The sequence below is a fragment of the Prionailurus bengalensis genome, chromosome B4 (genome assembly GCF_016509475.1).
Source record: "Prionailurus bengalensis isolate Pbe53 chromosome B4, Fcat_Pben_1.1_paternal_pri, whole genome shotgun sequence".
Classification (NCBI taxonomy): Eukaryota; Metazoa; Chordata; class Mammalia; order Carnivora; family Felidae; genus Prionailurus; species Prionailurus bengalensis.
Window position 1 is genome coordinate 27426132 of NC_057358.1, and position 15637 is coordinate 27441768.

General features: G+C 47.4%; 1 protein-coding gene across 4 annotated transcripts in view; it reads left to right on the forward strand.

The window, feature by feature from the left end:
* JCAD (junctional cadherin 5 associated) overlaps positions 1–10014 on the forward strand; it is an 82317-nt gene extending 72303 nt beyond the window's left edge. For 3 of the 4 annotated variants that reach the window (XM_043563590.1, XM_043563589.1, XM_043563593.1), the window contains one exon: positions 5150–10014. In XM_043563590.1, the coding sequence (XP_043419525.1) occupies positions 5150–5184 (35 nt within the window). In that variant the 3' untranslated portion in view covers positions 5185–10014. The remainder of the gene's footprint in view (positions 1–5149) is intronic. The other variant, XM_043563592.1, reaches the window with a different exon arrangement.
* Positions 10015–15637: the final 5623 nt, after the last annotated feature.

Consider the following 15637-nt stretch of genomic DNA (forward strand, 5'->3'; position numbering starts at 1 on the left):
CCCCACATGCTCTTTGTACCAACCTAATCATATGATTAAGTAAACTACGCAGCCCAGGATGCTGTCTTACATTGTACCTTCCAAAATCCTTTGGCCCTCATTTTATGTTTTTGCTACCGGCCATTTATGAAACTTTAAAAAGCTTTAGTAAACAAAAGGAGCAGTTTGCACTGTGTCAACACCCTAAACAGGGGGGCTCCATCGGTTAAGTGTCCGACTTTGGCTCACATGATGATCTCACGGTTCGTGGGTTCAAGGCCCAGGTCGGACTCTCTGCCGTCAGCACAGAGCCACTTCGGATCCTCTGTCTCCCTCTGTCTCTACCCTTCCCCCTTTCATGTCCTCTCTCTCCAAATAATTAAACATTAAAAAAAAAAAAAGTTCACCCACCAGCCGTGTCCCATAAGGTCCCCTATGGTCTTATGCACTAAAGCCCAGGACAGAGAACTTAGGCAGCAGGGCCTGGCACGCCTCTGGGCCCTCTCCCTTCTGTCCCCTTCACACCTTCAGAGCTGCTCTGGTTCAAACCACAAGGCGGGTTCCCAGTGGTGGCAACGGGGATTTTCCCCAAACACGGTCTCAGCCTCAGCTCTGACACAGACAGGGATCTCTGTTTCTGGCGTTTTCTTCAGGGCCGGGGAATTATCGATTACGTATCCTAGAACTGATTCGAAGAAGAGTTGTACATGTCAGAAGGCCCACATGCAAACCGCAGACAGAAGAGACCATGAATCATTCACACCTTTTTACAGTGAGGCGAATCCGTTCCCTTGTGTGCGGGACAGCAGGGACCCTGGGTCCCAGGCCCACCTCCGGAGCCCAGCCCTCTAGTCTTCCTGAACACCCCCTCTCTCTGCTTCCTGTGGTGAAATCCAAGGATTTAAAAGTCAGTGGACAAGCTCGCTTGTTTTCAGCTAGAAAAATCCAGAATTTTTGTTTCATGAAACGCCTACTTGGCACTTTAAAAATTTTCCCACAAATGCAGTATGATTCTTAGGAGTGTTAGATGGTGTTGCTTGGTTCCTTATACAAAATACATTATTGAAACAAGCCATTTGTCAGGGCTCTGTCAGATCATCTGACTTAACAAAGTTGGTCTTTTCTGAGAAAGAGAACACTAGGATGTGGAACCATTGCCAGAGGGCGGAAAAAGCGTTACACGGCCCATGTTTTAAGCTGTTGGGATTTATTAGGTTTCTCCTCCTCTCTTGGTCCCCCCGCCCCCACCTCCCCAAATATGCCCACTTGCTTTTCAGTACTAGTTAAAATGAGTTTCTTTATCAGTCCTGTCTCATCCTGAGAATTGTAAGAATTTTAAAATAAGACAAATCCGGGGCGCCTGGGTGGCTCAGTGGGTTAAGCGTCCGACTCTTGATTTCGGCTCAGGTCGTGATCTCATAGTTCGTGAGATCGAGCCCCACGTCAGGCTCTGCACTGACATCATGGAGCCTGCTTGGGATTCTCTATCTCCCCTCCCCCCACTATCTCTCTCTCTCTCTCTCTGCCCCTTCTCTGCTCATATGTTCTCTCTCTCTTTCTCAAAATAAATAAGTAAACATTTTTAAAAAATAAAATAAGACAAATCCTGCTATAATAAAACACCAGGGTGTAAAGATTTCTATGTCTCAGTCCATGGGCACATATTCTGGGCAGTATCTTGTAACACAGAAGTTTTAGTTCAGTCAAGTGCCCCTCAATTTTTAGCGTGATCCCTTGGCATGTGAATGAGGTTGGAGAGGTATCTGAAAACATGTAGATTGTGCCAATTTTAGTGTTAGCTAGCCATCTAAAACACCTCTTCCATGACCTTATTTTTTTTAACCATAGTGACTAACAAGTAGAATTTTTTTTTCTCCTCCCCACCTGATGCATTTGTTAATAAATAATGAAATGACCCCAAATCTAAAGGCAGAGAGATACTCATGATGCCACACAGCTACGGGTGGCATTCTTAAGCAATTGCATAGCAGGACACCCCGAAGGACGGTTTCATACCCACATAGGGGCTCGGGTGAACCTCCGTCAGTCCTTCATGGCATGGTCACCAGGCCTACACAAAATCAATCAATCGTCTGGAGAGGAATGTGGATCATGTGACTGAAATAGTCAAACTCTGAGATATGTTCACTTTTCCACTTGTCGTTTTACAAGTTAGAGTTAAGCCTTACCGCATTTTCACAGATGGACTTCTTGGACTTTGTTTTCCTTTTGATACATTTTATCATTTTATGCGCAAGAATCGTCTCCGCCCCCGCCCGTCCCCTGCCCCCCTCAACCCAGTGTGCAGGAACCACTTCAGTGCTCCTGAATTCACTTAGATTCAGATTTTGTCCTGGAATTTTAAGATAAAACTATACCGTGAGTATCTATAACCTCCTCCCGCCCCCGCCAACGTACACACATGCACACACCCTTCTAGAACTTAATGATCTGGGTTGTGATGGAGCGCCTACTGTATCATAAAGTATCTTCACGCCGTTGAAAGACGGTCCTTTCAGCTGACATCTTTTTAGTGGTCTTTTGGGGCTCTGGCCAAGAAGTCAGCACCTCAAAAGTAACTCAGGTGACAGCAGTCCATCCCTTCTGGGTGGATTGTGTTCCAATTTGGAAGTGTAATCCCAGGCACTGGCAGTGCTCAGAACGTGCTGGCTCCATCAGCTTTGGTGGCACACTCCATCCGTATGGGTGCGGGAGGGAACAAGGAGAGACCAGCCAGGGAGGGTGGGATGGAGCCGTCTGTCGGAAGGCTGGATGTCAGCACGATGTCAAGGGCAGTAGCCCTCGAGGGTGTTAATACACAAAATATCCACAAGGGTTGGGCCTTACTGAATTGTCTTCACCTGAAATATTGCCCACCAGAACCAGGATTCTAACTACTCGGTAACCTGTCTGTCTTCTAGACCTGCTAGCTCCTTATTACATGTGGGTCCTTGAGCGTTTGAAATGTGGCTCATCCGAACTGAGATGTGCTGTACGTGTAAAATACATGCCAGAATTCAGAGACTTAGCAGATAGAAAAGTTTAAATTTCTCAACAATTCTTATGTTGATTACCTGTTGAAATGATCGTGTTTTTGATAGATTTGGTGAAATGGGATATATTATTAAAATCAATTTCACCTGTTTCCTTCCATTTGCCTTAACACAGCTTGTAGAAAATTTTAAGTAATGTTATGTGGCTCACGTTATATTTTTATTGGACCTACATGCTCCACGATCTGAAGAAGGAGCCCATTGTTCTCCAGAGTTCTAGCCCCAGTTCCCTGGCTCCAGGCCCTTAGCTTCATCAGTGGGGCTCGGGGGTACACGCACGGTCTGTGGAGGTGTCTCCCGGTGCCTGGCCCGAGGTGAGCTGCTCAGTGCCCACTGTCTGTGTACCTCAAGGCTCAGTGGATGCTCAGCCTCCTGGCCTGTCACAAGCTGAAAGCGTGCCCTTCCTACCGTGTCATCCATTAGTGACCGCTCTCCTCATTCTCAGTGGAGAAGAAGATATTTTTGCTCAGAGGAGGCCCCCCATTCAGAAGCAGCCCCACTCAGAGGCTGACTGAGCACAGAAGTTTAGCGCTCAGCTGTTCACATCCTGTGTCGTCACACTGGGCGTCGTTCAGCGTAACATGTCAGAAGGCAGCCGACCCACCTGGACTCCACTTGCTTTCAGCCCAGTGGTGCGGTAAATCACGTTCGAGGAAGAACAGACTTCTCTTCCTAAACGCAGACGCTTTGTCCTATCTGGCTTGTGATGTCGGGCTCAAAGCACCGTAGGCACGCTCTTAGCGTCACGGTTGTCTTACGTGCGGTAAACATATGGTGGCTATGCCGAGAAGGTGTGAGGAGACGTGGTAGCACATTTTGTGGCTAGAAAAATTGGGATGTACGTGGCCTTCGTGATGTACAGGCGTCCAGATGGGTTTGGGAAGAGATCGTTCTGCCACCGTTTTTATAACCGTCAAATTGTACCAATCCTCCTAGGTTTCCTAAGCGTTTTCTCTTAAAAAAGTCAGGACGCCTTTGAGCTTCTGTGGCAGGAAATTCTGGCCGTAGGAGGCACACGTGTGGCCTTGGGGCTTATGTGGGTCCCGGAGGACTGTGAATCCCGGGGTGGTCAGATCAAAATCACCCAGCTGTAGGACTAACGGCAGCTTCGGACCATCGTTCTGGATGGCGGCCCATTTTGGAAACGCAGCTCACTCGGGCCCAGGCTGGGATTTTCCAGTTGTGGGCTGTAGCACGGGTCAGTGTGGTGGCCCAGGCTCCTACACCCCTGTGCGTGGGAAAGGCCTAGAAGAGTGTGTGAACAGGCCTGTGTCCAGGCCTGGGCCTGTCTGCTGGCTGATGGCGGCCGGAGACAAGAGGCCTCTCATTGCTGGCCAAGCAGTCAAGATTTCAGGGTCCTCAAGCCTTCCAGGGACAGCATTTGATCACAAAGATGCATTTTTTAAAGCAAGATTTCAGTGGAGTTGTAATTTATAAGAAACAAAAACAAAACAAACAAGCAAACAAAATCCTTAGTATCAGCCAAGCATGCCTTTGCTGGTTTATGTGTTGTATTTAAAGTGAATGTTGTTCCACTGTGGACAACAGGAAAAGATTATCAGAAATTAAGCAACTAACATTTTTCTATCAATGATTAGGTAATGATCATACGTGTCCTTTTAAAATAGCCTTTTTAAGAATTTTTTGATTTTTTAGTTTTAGAGAGAGAGCTCGTGCTGGCTGGGGAGAGGGGCGGGGGAGAGAGAGAGAGAGAGAGAGAGAGAGAGAGAGAGAGATAAAGGAAAGAAAGAAAAGAAAAGAAAAGAGAAAAGAAGAAAAGAAAAAAAAAAAAAAAAGAAAAGAGAAAAGAGAAAAGAAAAGGAAAGAAACGAGAAAAGAGAAAAGAGAAAAGGAAAGATCCCAGGCAGGGATCGTGACCTCCGTTGAAATCAAGAGTCTGACGCTCAACACTGAGCCACCCAGGCGCCCCGAAACAGCCTTTTGGTGATAAGTTTTTTTTGCCTCTCAGCGAAAATAATATTGTTTAAATGTTGAAGCATTAACTCTACACTTGTGGATTTTGCTCCTTAAACATACTTATTTATGGTCTGAGGATTAAACCAAAACACGCAAATTGAATATACTACTAATTTTTTTCTTTTTTTTCTTTTATACAGATTCATACGACCCTAGCAGAGTGGAGAGGGTGTGAGGAGACGCCAGTTGAGCACGGGACCGCCAGAGTTTACTAACTGAGTGTTCTCTCGTTTAGCCCGACTTGCCCGTGTGTAAGCTGGAGACTACTGGCCCTTCGTGTACCGCGTAACATCCTTTACCACTGCCACCGAGAACTTCGTCGTCCCCACGGAATCGCTGTGTGGAAATAAAGCATTAGTCCGTTGAAACCATCTGTTTTTATAATATAAAGAGTGAATGCCTGTATTTGGAAGGGAGTCACATAAACTCTCCTTCATGACGGGTTTCGCCAAGCTGGTAGATAGTTTGGTGTTAATCTGGTTCTATGTGAAAATTCAAACGTGAATGATTTTAAAAGGACTGTGAATGTCGTAAATTCCCCTCTGCGTCTCCACGGCCTGTGGTCCGCGCTTGTGTTAAGGAGTTTGGGACGTGGGCCAACTGCCCAGCGTCCCGGCGCTTTGAGTTTAGGGGAGACGTGATGAATACATCTGACCCATTTCTAAGCAATTTGGCCTTCTGCTGCTGCAAGTAACTCTGTTTATAAGTAGCTTGCCATCAGAGGATAAGAGCGATACCTTTTAAGTTTCTAAAAGATTAAAACTTGTACCATAATGTACTCAGAGTATTATTTATCTGGCAGTGAAATCCTTCGATCACTCGCAAACATGCCACTGTCTGCTTTGCACTCCGTACTATTTTTATGTTCTGTATGGATGTTTAGAAATCCTTTATATGAGAAATGACTGCTGGTTTAAAATAGACCATTTTAACAAAGTAACTCTATTTCTTTTTACAAAAATGCTATTTTTCTATGATGTAAACAATTGTGAGGTGGCAGATTTTTAAGGAAGTATTATTTTATTTAAGAGTCTGTATCCCTTTGTGTGAGAGGAGCCCCCAAAAGGGCTCGGATTTTGCTTTAAAGCACACGTCCCTTGCCCACTCACACCTCAGCCACTTTTATTTTATCTTAGAGATGTCACTGTAGACAGTTTACAGGGTTAATAAACTTTTCACGAAGATGCTTTTGCAAATGTAGCTGTAAGGTTATATGTGAAAATAACCCTCTTAAAACCAGCCAACATCCTTACAACTATTTTTGCTGCCATATCCTCTAGGATTACCAAAAAAACATGGTTTCATCTTGATAGGTCCCAGGATCAACCGTGGGACCAAACTTTCCTCCCCCTTCCCCCTGCCCCTCTATGAAATATGTATTTTTATCTGGGATGGTCGTTAATTATTAGTCTCGGCATATTTTTTAAAAGTGCTAGAGACATTATATATATGCCATCACTGAAGTATTATGAGGCCTATGCATTCTGCTGTGTTTACCGTTGCAGTAACGTGCACAGAGTTAATGGGTCTTCATGCTTCTGCCCCTCCTTTCTAAGTAAGGTGTTCTCATTAGCGAACACTTCCTGAATGGGTTCTTGTTGCCTTCCTTCCTCCTTCCCTTTCCTGTCCTTCCTTCCCCCTCTCTCTCTTTCTCTCTCTCTTTTTTTTTTTTTTTTTTTTTTTTGTTGAGAAACCACCTTATCTATTTTTAGACATTTCAAATTCCTAAAATGTGAACTGTTGGGTGGTCTGCAATTTGGCCCGAAAACACCTCCGACCGGGCTTTCGTGGCCCGTTTTTATCTGTACCATCTGATCTGATTTCCTAAGAACTTCATGCATTTGGACTGTAATAAACAATACAGAACCGAAGTCGTCCTGAGCAGTCGTCTCAAATACGCTTCTCTGCAGTCTTGGTCCTTACCCATTACCCCGAGTCTTCTACTTCCTTCCAGATTTTGGCTCCTGTGAAAAGTTGTCGTGGGCTCTTGCTTTCCCCGCAAAGGACACGGGCCAAGTCTCCGCGTTAGGAGTGGCAGAAACTTCTTCCCGGGAAAAGTTTTAATGGGGAAGAGGTCAGTTACTCTGTTACAGTTGGTGAATCGCTCAAGTCATCTGAGAACTAATTGAGGGGGGCCACAGGGAGGTCTTTGTGGGGGGTTCTTCCCTCTGCATTGCAGATGGAAGAAGGTATACGTGTATATATATACGTCCACATATAGGCACATACATATATCCATATGTATTCACTCTGCTCTGACTTCCTCCTAAATTTGCTGATCCCATCTAAAAACCTCTTGTAATGAAAATAATTTGAGATTTAGCTGACTCCTCAAGAGAAAGAAAAGGATCCTGAAGAGAAAAAATTATAGTAACCTATGTAGATCACAAAGCAAAATTTCTTTCAGTTTCTATTTGAAATTGTATCATCTTTCTGAAACCATTCTGAATTTAGCCACAATTATCAATATTTATACTTTGAACCTTAATTTCTGGATTCCAGCCTGTATATAAATCTTTGGTGTGTGGCGAGGAGGATAGCTTTGACAATTTGACTTTTAAACTTGCATATTCTGAAGTAAAACATTATCTAATCCAAAATAGCTTTCCTGGAAGTTTTGAACTTAATGCTGATTATTCTCTTATTATTACTGTTTCTCATACATATATAACTCTCCATTATTATTTGTGGCTGGAAAAAACAAGTGTTCCTATTTTGTGTTTGTCATTGTTTTCTCGCACGGATGCTAACCGGTCGTGTCTCGTACTTTGGGGCTTATAAAATTAAAAGCTATAATTTTGACCATTTGGACTAAACGTTACATGCGGCATTGCATATGAAATGTATTTGTCTTTTTTGATGTGCAGAGCAAGGGAAAGAATGTTGGTAATACAGCTCGAGTTCCCTTTTTTTTTAAGACAATTTCTAAATTATCGAAAACCAAGTATCTTCATTATCCCATTCAACCTTACGTTTCTGCAGACCGCAGAAAACCGCCCGCTAATGGGGCACAGCTCCTGTGTCTTCAGAATTCTTTTCCATGCCGCTTGGAACATGGAATTCTTTAGAAGTCCCTTAAAACGCATCTAGTCTCCGAGATGCTGGTTTCCTCACTGAAGTCGTAGGTTAAGGTTTGGATCCACGTGCAAATTCGAAGTAGAACTTTTTCTGTTCTGTCGCACTGTTGGTGAAGTGTTGTTAACGTGGAGCTCAAATGTGTAATAACGTGGATGGCTCCGGAACCAGACCCTGACCGCCTCCTGCGGCCACAGAATGACTTCCTGTGATGGCAGCTCGGCCTCGGGCTCCCGAGGAGGAAGGGCGAAGCCGATCCGCTGTGGACACAACTGCTTCCCAGCTCTGAGCAGAAACGACTGATGGAAAATCTGATTCAGCCACCATTTCATCCATGACCCCTCTCCTGCCCCCCTCCCCGCCCCAGAGATTGTGTTTGTGTGTTTTGGCTATTTTGCTTTGTTTTGTTTTGTTTAAAATGATTAAGCAGTACACAATGAAGTGTCAGGTTAGCAGCTCTTGGAAAGTGACCAGCACAGCAGAACTCCCACCGTCTAAATATCTGAGCTTTAGAGAAACACTCCCAGCTTCCCAAGTTCTTGTGAGCAGTGACTTTTGTGTCTGGACCATTTTCTGCCAGATCCATCTGTGCTTAGGGGACGGAATGAAGGGTGGGAGTGCGTCTCAGGCAGGGCTCGTAGGCCTGGGGGAGTTCTGCGTTTTCTTTTGCTTTTGTTTTTAGCAGCAGATTCTGTACATCTGTTTGTAGGAGGAGAGTTGCTACTCAGGACAGGATTTAAGAGACAGATTCCAAGTGACCTTTAAGAGTCTGCGTGGTGGGAGGCCCTTTTCCAGGAGTGGGGGTTGGCCCACTTTGGGACCCACCAAGTGAAGAAGGAGGGGGATGATAAAGAATAACATTAAAGAAAGAACACCCCACCCCCTAGCCTGCACGCTTTGTTTAAAAAAAAAAAGAGGGTTAAGACTACAATTCGGTTTGAGACCTCTTAGAAAGGTCGATACGGTCTAGCAATCTGCCCATTGAAACAGTCCTTGGGTTCATCAGCAGTGCGGAGAGGCGGGCGGAGTGCCTGCAGATTCCTGGCTTTGACTTCCGAGAGCCCCTATCGCAGTTGTGTTTGTTATAGAAGACAGGGAGGTCCTGGTTCTGTGGCCTCTGCTCAGTGACTGAAACTTGAACCCGAAGGCAAGTCCAGATTGTCCAACCATTCGTGGCATTGCCTTGACTGGGAGTGAGGAGGAGACACTCCTCCTAAGATCACCTGTCCCCTTTTCCATACCGAAGTCAGGTCTGCTGGGGCCTGTGGCTAAGCCGAAGGAGCAAGACATCTCTCTCCTACTACCCTTCACTCCACCCTGTAGCAGGGCCAACATGCGTGACACTCACTGTCACGGAGCAAGAGAGAGACAAGAGCGAGTTCAAGTTGAGAAGCATATGGCAGAAATTAGAAATGAAAACCATATGTCGGAGCCAGGGAGAAAAGCAGTAACCTACGGATTATAAAAATCAATGAATTACGCCCCACTTGGGTCAGCTGAAATTTGAGCCCTCACACTCAGGCCTGTCAGGAATGCTAAGCAGAAGCATCTCAAAAAAAAGAAAAAAGAAAAGAAAGAAAGAAAACTCCCGAAACTTGGTGAAAACAAGGCTCTGTAACCCCACAGAAACTTTGTATCTGCTCATTTCTTTGGGCACCATTAATAACGTAAGGCAGGTAGAGAGGGTTCCAGGAGAAGACACAACTGGTAATGGCCAATCGCCGGTTGCTGGTCATCGCCCCCAGTTCAGGCAGCACCAGAGGCCTTAAGGTGATGAGGGGTGGAGGTGGGTGAAGAGTAACGCCAGCAGAGCACAGATGAATGTCTCCCAGGAGCTCCTGTATCCGCACAATGTAAAGACTTGCTCTTTCAGGATGGCTGGCCTGCACAGTAGCACACGTATTCCAAATAAACATTTTGCATGAAAGGACCTCTGTCCATTGTCTTTGGCTGTGGGTGCACGTGCCGCCCTGAAAGCCTTTAAGGCTGGTCTTCGGACGGCAGCAGGCTGAACAGGGTGCGGCTCGGGTGGTATCGTAATACAGGGACGGGTGGCCCAAGGGGCTCCGGCACCTTTTGGCATTCACCAAGTATCGCCCGGGTGGGTGTTCAAGGTCCTCTTGGATCTCCCGCAAGGACTCGCTGACGCGGTGGAAAAGAGGCCTGTGGTCAATTTGGGGACTAGGTTTGAACTTGGGCTTCATTATGAGCCACATGGTCTTGCACATGTCCCTTCCTGGCTTCTGTTGCCCCACCTGCCCCTCTTATTCCTTGACTATAAGGACCAAACATACAGAGAAGCCCACGTCGTGGGTGTTCAATGAATGGAAAATGGATATAGACCTGGACCTTACGAGGGATGGGGAAAATGCTTGTCTGGGAACTCACAGGTTTTAGAATCCAGGCCTTAGTCCCCTTCTAGGGATTCACTCCTTGTTTTTAGAATCCCAGCTCTGGAAGCACATGCAAAGTCCCAAACTGATGCTCTCAATTTGTTTCCAGTAGCCCAGGAAACTTATAAGCTGGTGTTTCTGAGTTTAAAAAGAAATGATTTGGTCCTTCTTTCCAACTTAAGCTCCTTCTTTTTTCCCCCTTCGCGTGTGTAGATTTGTCCTCACTCCTTCTGTGTCTCTGCCTGTGTGGGGCTCCGTGCTCGAGGGTTCCAGGGCCCTCTCACTAGTCTGACATTTCGGATCATGTTCAAATGTGGGTATGAAAGAGCTATTCCCGGTTGGGTGATGATTGAATCCACGTAAGAAAATAAAACTGAAAAAGAAGTTCCTCGTCCAAATTAATGCTGTACGATGAAATACGTAACCTAGGAATCGGGGGACCCAACCCGGGCCTGGCTCTGCAGTAACTAGCTGCGACTCTGGCCACCTCCCCTACTCTCTCCGGAACACTTCACAAGTAGAGAAAGTGGGATTGGACTAAATTAACTGGTTTCTTCCAACGCTAAGATTATATAGTTATTTTTTGGCAAAATTGGAAGTCCATGGGGTCTTTGCCCTGCCAGAAGGGTCCGAGAGTAAAATAACTTGAAAACTACGGCCATACATGACTGAGGACCGGGTCATCGCCAGGGTAGGGAGCCCTGCCATTATTTCTTTCACCAGGGTGGTCCATTTCTCCATTCCAACAACTTATCATACTTCTCTCCGCCTCGCCATAGTCTGGAACCAGCCAAGAGACTGACAATATTGAATTCTCCCAAACATATTTTTCTTATGTTAGAGCAGGGCACTGGGCGTTTATGAGCCTGGCTGGCAGCCCAAGACATTAATCTGCAGTGTCTGTAGAGAGTGCTTTTCTCACAATTTGCCTGCTTGGGGTTCTTTTAAATGCACTGAGGTTTGGAGATGTTTGTGTCTCCCCAGCAAAGTTGGCCTTTCTGCTACTACCCCACGCGTAAATCTTTCCCCAGGTTGTGTTTCGCGGGCTGGAAATGCTGTGAGTCACCCCACTGCTCAGCAATTTGGGGACGATGGCTCCAGGCAAAACCGGGGGGCATCGGCGCTCCCAGGTACAGTGGGCCTCTGGTTTGGCTTCGGCTGGAAGGGAGCGTCTAGCTCTTCTTTGAACAAGAGGAGGTCTGTGCCAGATCATGTGGAGCATCCATTTGCTTCCTCTCTTGGTTACCTCCCTCCGTCCTGTGCGCCCGCTGTGTTAACCGTGGCTGTTTCTCCCCAGCCTGACCCTACTGGTGTTTCCCCAGTTACGATGGCAGGGTCAGCTTATGCAGACATGAAGTCAAATGTGCGTTCACCTAGAGCCTTTTCTGAGTCCTTAAAATGTTCAACATGGGGGGGCGCCTGGGTGGCGCAGTCGGTTGAGCATCCGACTTCAGCCAGGTCACGATCTCGCAGTCCGTGAGTTCGAGCCCCGCGTCAGGCTCTGGGCTGATGGCTCAGAGCCTGGAGCCTGTTTCCGATTCTGTGTCTCCCTCTCTCTCTGCCCCTCCCCCGTTCATGCTCTGTCTCTCTCTGTCCCAAAAATAAATAAACATTGGAAAAAAAAAATTTTTTAAAAAATGTTCAACATGGGGATGAGGGGGCGACAAGGAAAGTAACATTGTTGGGTCCCCACCGTGGACCAGGTACGTTGCATGCATTGATTAATCTAATGCATATCACTTTACAAAAGACAAAAGGGTACAGGGAGGAGACGATAAAAAATTGCAGCCTGCAGCTAGCAGGAGAGGAGAGACTCAAACCTATTTCTATACCCCAAAGTCCATGCTGTTCGTCTTAGCTTGCTGTATCCTGGGAGGATGAGACAAGGATCCTCCAGGTAAGACATTCAAAAGTCACAGCTTCACGATACTAACTGCATTTGTTAGGATCAGATTCAGCTGCTTACATCAGAGAATTAGAAACAACAGTGGCTTAAATGAGATGGAAGTGTATTTCTCTCGTGTTTCAAAGGAGTCCAGAGGCAGGTGGTCCGGGACTAGCATCTCACCACCATGGCAACGGGGGAGCCAGGCCCCCTGTCCCTTCTGCTCCAGCCTCTTCACGTGGTGGCTTCCATCCTCAGGATGACTTTCTGGTCCGCGTTGGCTACTAGGGTGCCAGCCATCTTGAACGCCTTCCAGGTAGCTGACAGGAGAAAGAATTCTCCTTCCAAACGAGTCACCTTCTTTATAAGAGATGTGCAGGCCATTTGACACCCTTCTGCTTACATTCCATTGGCTGGAACTCAGTCACATGGTCAAGCTAGCTGCAGGGGAGGCTGGGAAATGTGGTTCTTTTTAACCCAGGCACTCTCAAGGGTCTGCATAGAATCAAAGTTCTATTAGTAATCAAGAGAGGAATAATAGTCAATAACTATAGGCAACCACCAAGCAGCCTCTGCGGCATTAAATTACGGACAGGCATTAGCCCCAGGGCGGACGGGTGCCCACCAGCCACAAAACAGAGCAGTCCATGTGCCTTCCACGTCTCTGTAGAGCGTTCACGACAGAACTCCACAAGCAACACTGAAGATTCTGGCTCATGAAAGATTAAATAGTTTGCTTCAAACGGAGAGTTTTTGATGGTGCCTTTACCCCAAGGAGGGAGCCACCGTGAAGCCAACAGGGCGAGCTGTAGGCACCCACCCTGCAGTCCAGCCTTCGGGTCTGACAATGTCCCTTGCTTTCTAGGATATGCACTATCCAGCGAAGGAAAATGATGTTTCCACGTCAGCGCTCATGAGGAAGTGTGAGGCAAGGTGACCGGCACACAAGGGAGTGGAGATGCCGCATTTGCGGGTTCTGAGGACCACAGACTGTGTCCAGCCGCCTCCAGGCTCCAGTGGCCACTCATCACACCTTCTGCCCAGAGGCCCTGGGCTGAACTCTGGACTGTCTTCACAGAGGTCCCAACAGTCCTCAGGAGAAAGTCCCCAGGGTGGGTGGGGGAGGGGCAGCTGGTGGATGAGCCCGAGGTGGAAGGGGGCTGGCGTGGGGACAGCCACCGCGGAGATGGATGAAGCAGCGTCTCCTCCTGCCTCCTCGCTGGAAAGGTCTCGAGAGGGGGCTTATGCCAGTGCCTTCCTGCCCAAGATGGACGCTTTCAGCCTTAGAAGTCCTGCAGTTGACCACAAGGGAACCGGACCAGAACTCTGAGCAGGTCAGATAGCACGTTTGACAGTAGAATATTCTGCCTCTCCAATTAATGATCTCAGCTGGTAAACGATGCAAGGGAAAGTCCCTGAACCCCCTTCCTGGTCATGGAGATTTGTATTTATAGATGCATCTCTACTGAAGCAGATGTGCCCCAGAAACTTTTTTTTTTTTGGCAGACATCATGACTAAAGGCAAAAATGAAACAGGATCCACGAGAAAACATTTAAAGATGTCCAGGGTGTGGGGAAAAGTTGACAGGTAGCACTGCTCATGCAGTCTAACAGCATGCTCTGGAATATTCCGAAGGGCATAGAATACTCTCCCCGGAAGGTCTCCCCAAGAGGAGCGGAAGAGTTGAGCTCCAGTCGGGTGGGCGCGCTATGCTAAACAAGGGAGGAGAGGCTCGGGGAGTCGGGAAAGATGACCACCATATTTTCACAAACCTGGGAGACATGTCATTATTTGTTCGGAAGCAAATGCTGTCGGTTAAATGATTAGTTGCCTTTGACTCTAAGTCCATCCCGATTTCAGAGATGTTAAGATGTGAGACAGGGACGTGCCCATGCAGTTGATGAAATGCAGGAACTGACCTTCACTCCCTCTCCCAGTCTGCACGAACACGTCTCTCCCTTGCTGGGGTGCTGCGGGGCTGGTTCTGGAATGACCAGCCTGGATGCCAGGAGCGCCAGGCCGTCCCCACAAGCAGCGGCCCCAGGGCTGTGGCTTGCAAACTTGGGTGTGTATCCTGTTTCCTGGAACTTGTTAAAAGAGAAAAAAAGGCGGATCCAGTTATCTGGCGTGAAAACTAGGACACTTCTTTTTTAACTAGTAGGCATGTGACTTCCACGTCCATCGTCCTGTAGACATTTGAGGAAACTCTTCTGGAGACAAGGCCGGAGGGGCACCTGGGAGGCTCAGTCAGTTGAGCCTCTGAGTCTTGATTTCTGCTCAGGTCATGATCCCATGGTCATGGGATTGAGCCCTACACTGGGCTCCATGCTGATGGGCACAGAGCCTGCTTGGGATTCTCTCTTTCTCTCTCCCTCTGCCCCTCCCCTGCTCATTCTCTCTCTCTCTCTCTCTCACTGCCTCTCTCTCTCTCTCTCTCTCTGTCTCTCAAATAAAAACAAAATTAAAAAATAAATAAAACAAGCCTGGAAGTGTTTTCACCAAGATGTCAACAATTGTTATCTCTGGGGTCGGGATCATGGGTATGGATGTAAGTGTGCATACATCCTTTCACTGTGTTTTCTATAGGAAATCACTGTTGCATGGGCAAAGAGGAAAGAGTTTAAAAAGAGGAGAAAAACCAGCCAGTGAATCGAACTGGATCCTGAGTGGGGTCAGAGTTGCCCATGTTTACACAGGGTTGTTGGGATTTGATGGGTCAAGGCGGGGGCTCGGTGGGAGGCAGATTCAGGGCTGTGGAATCTTAGCCACACACAGGAGGTCCTGGCTCTGTCGCTGGAGTTCAGGGGAGGTGGGCGGAGGGCGTGAGCAGGCATGGGTGGGAGGAGAGCACCCTCCCCCTCCCGCTCTGTCTTCCCCACATAGCCTGGGCTGGCCCTCCCCTGTCTTTTTTCTTTTTTAAAGTTTTTATTCATTTTGAGAGAGACAGAGACAGAGGGCCTGAGTATGGGAAGAGCAGAGACAGAGAGAGAGAGAGAGAGAGAAAGATAATCCCAAGCAGGCTCCTCACTGTCAGCATGGAGCCTGACAAAGGGCTTGATCTCTCACGAACCATGAGATCAAGACCCGAGCCAAAACCCAGAGTTGGAAGCTTAACTGACTGAGCCACCCTGACGCCCCTGGCCCTCCCCTGTCTTGATGGTGGGTCCTGTGGATGCCGAAGGAAGGACCCCTCCCCCACTGCAGAAAGCCCACAGATCCCGCACGGCCTCTTTACCCTATTCACTCTTCCCAGGGCCGTCCGTTCCCCTCACAT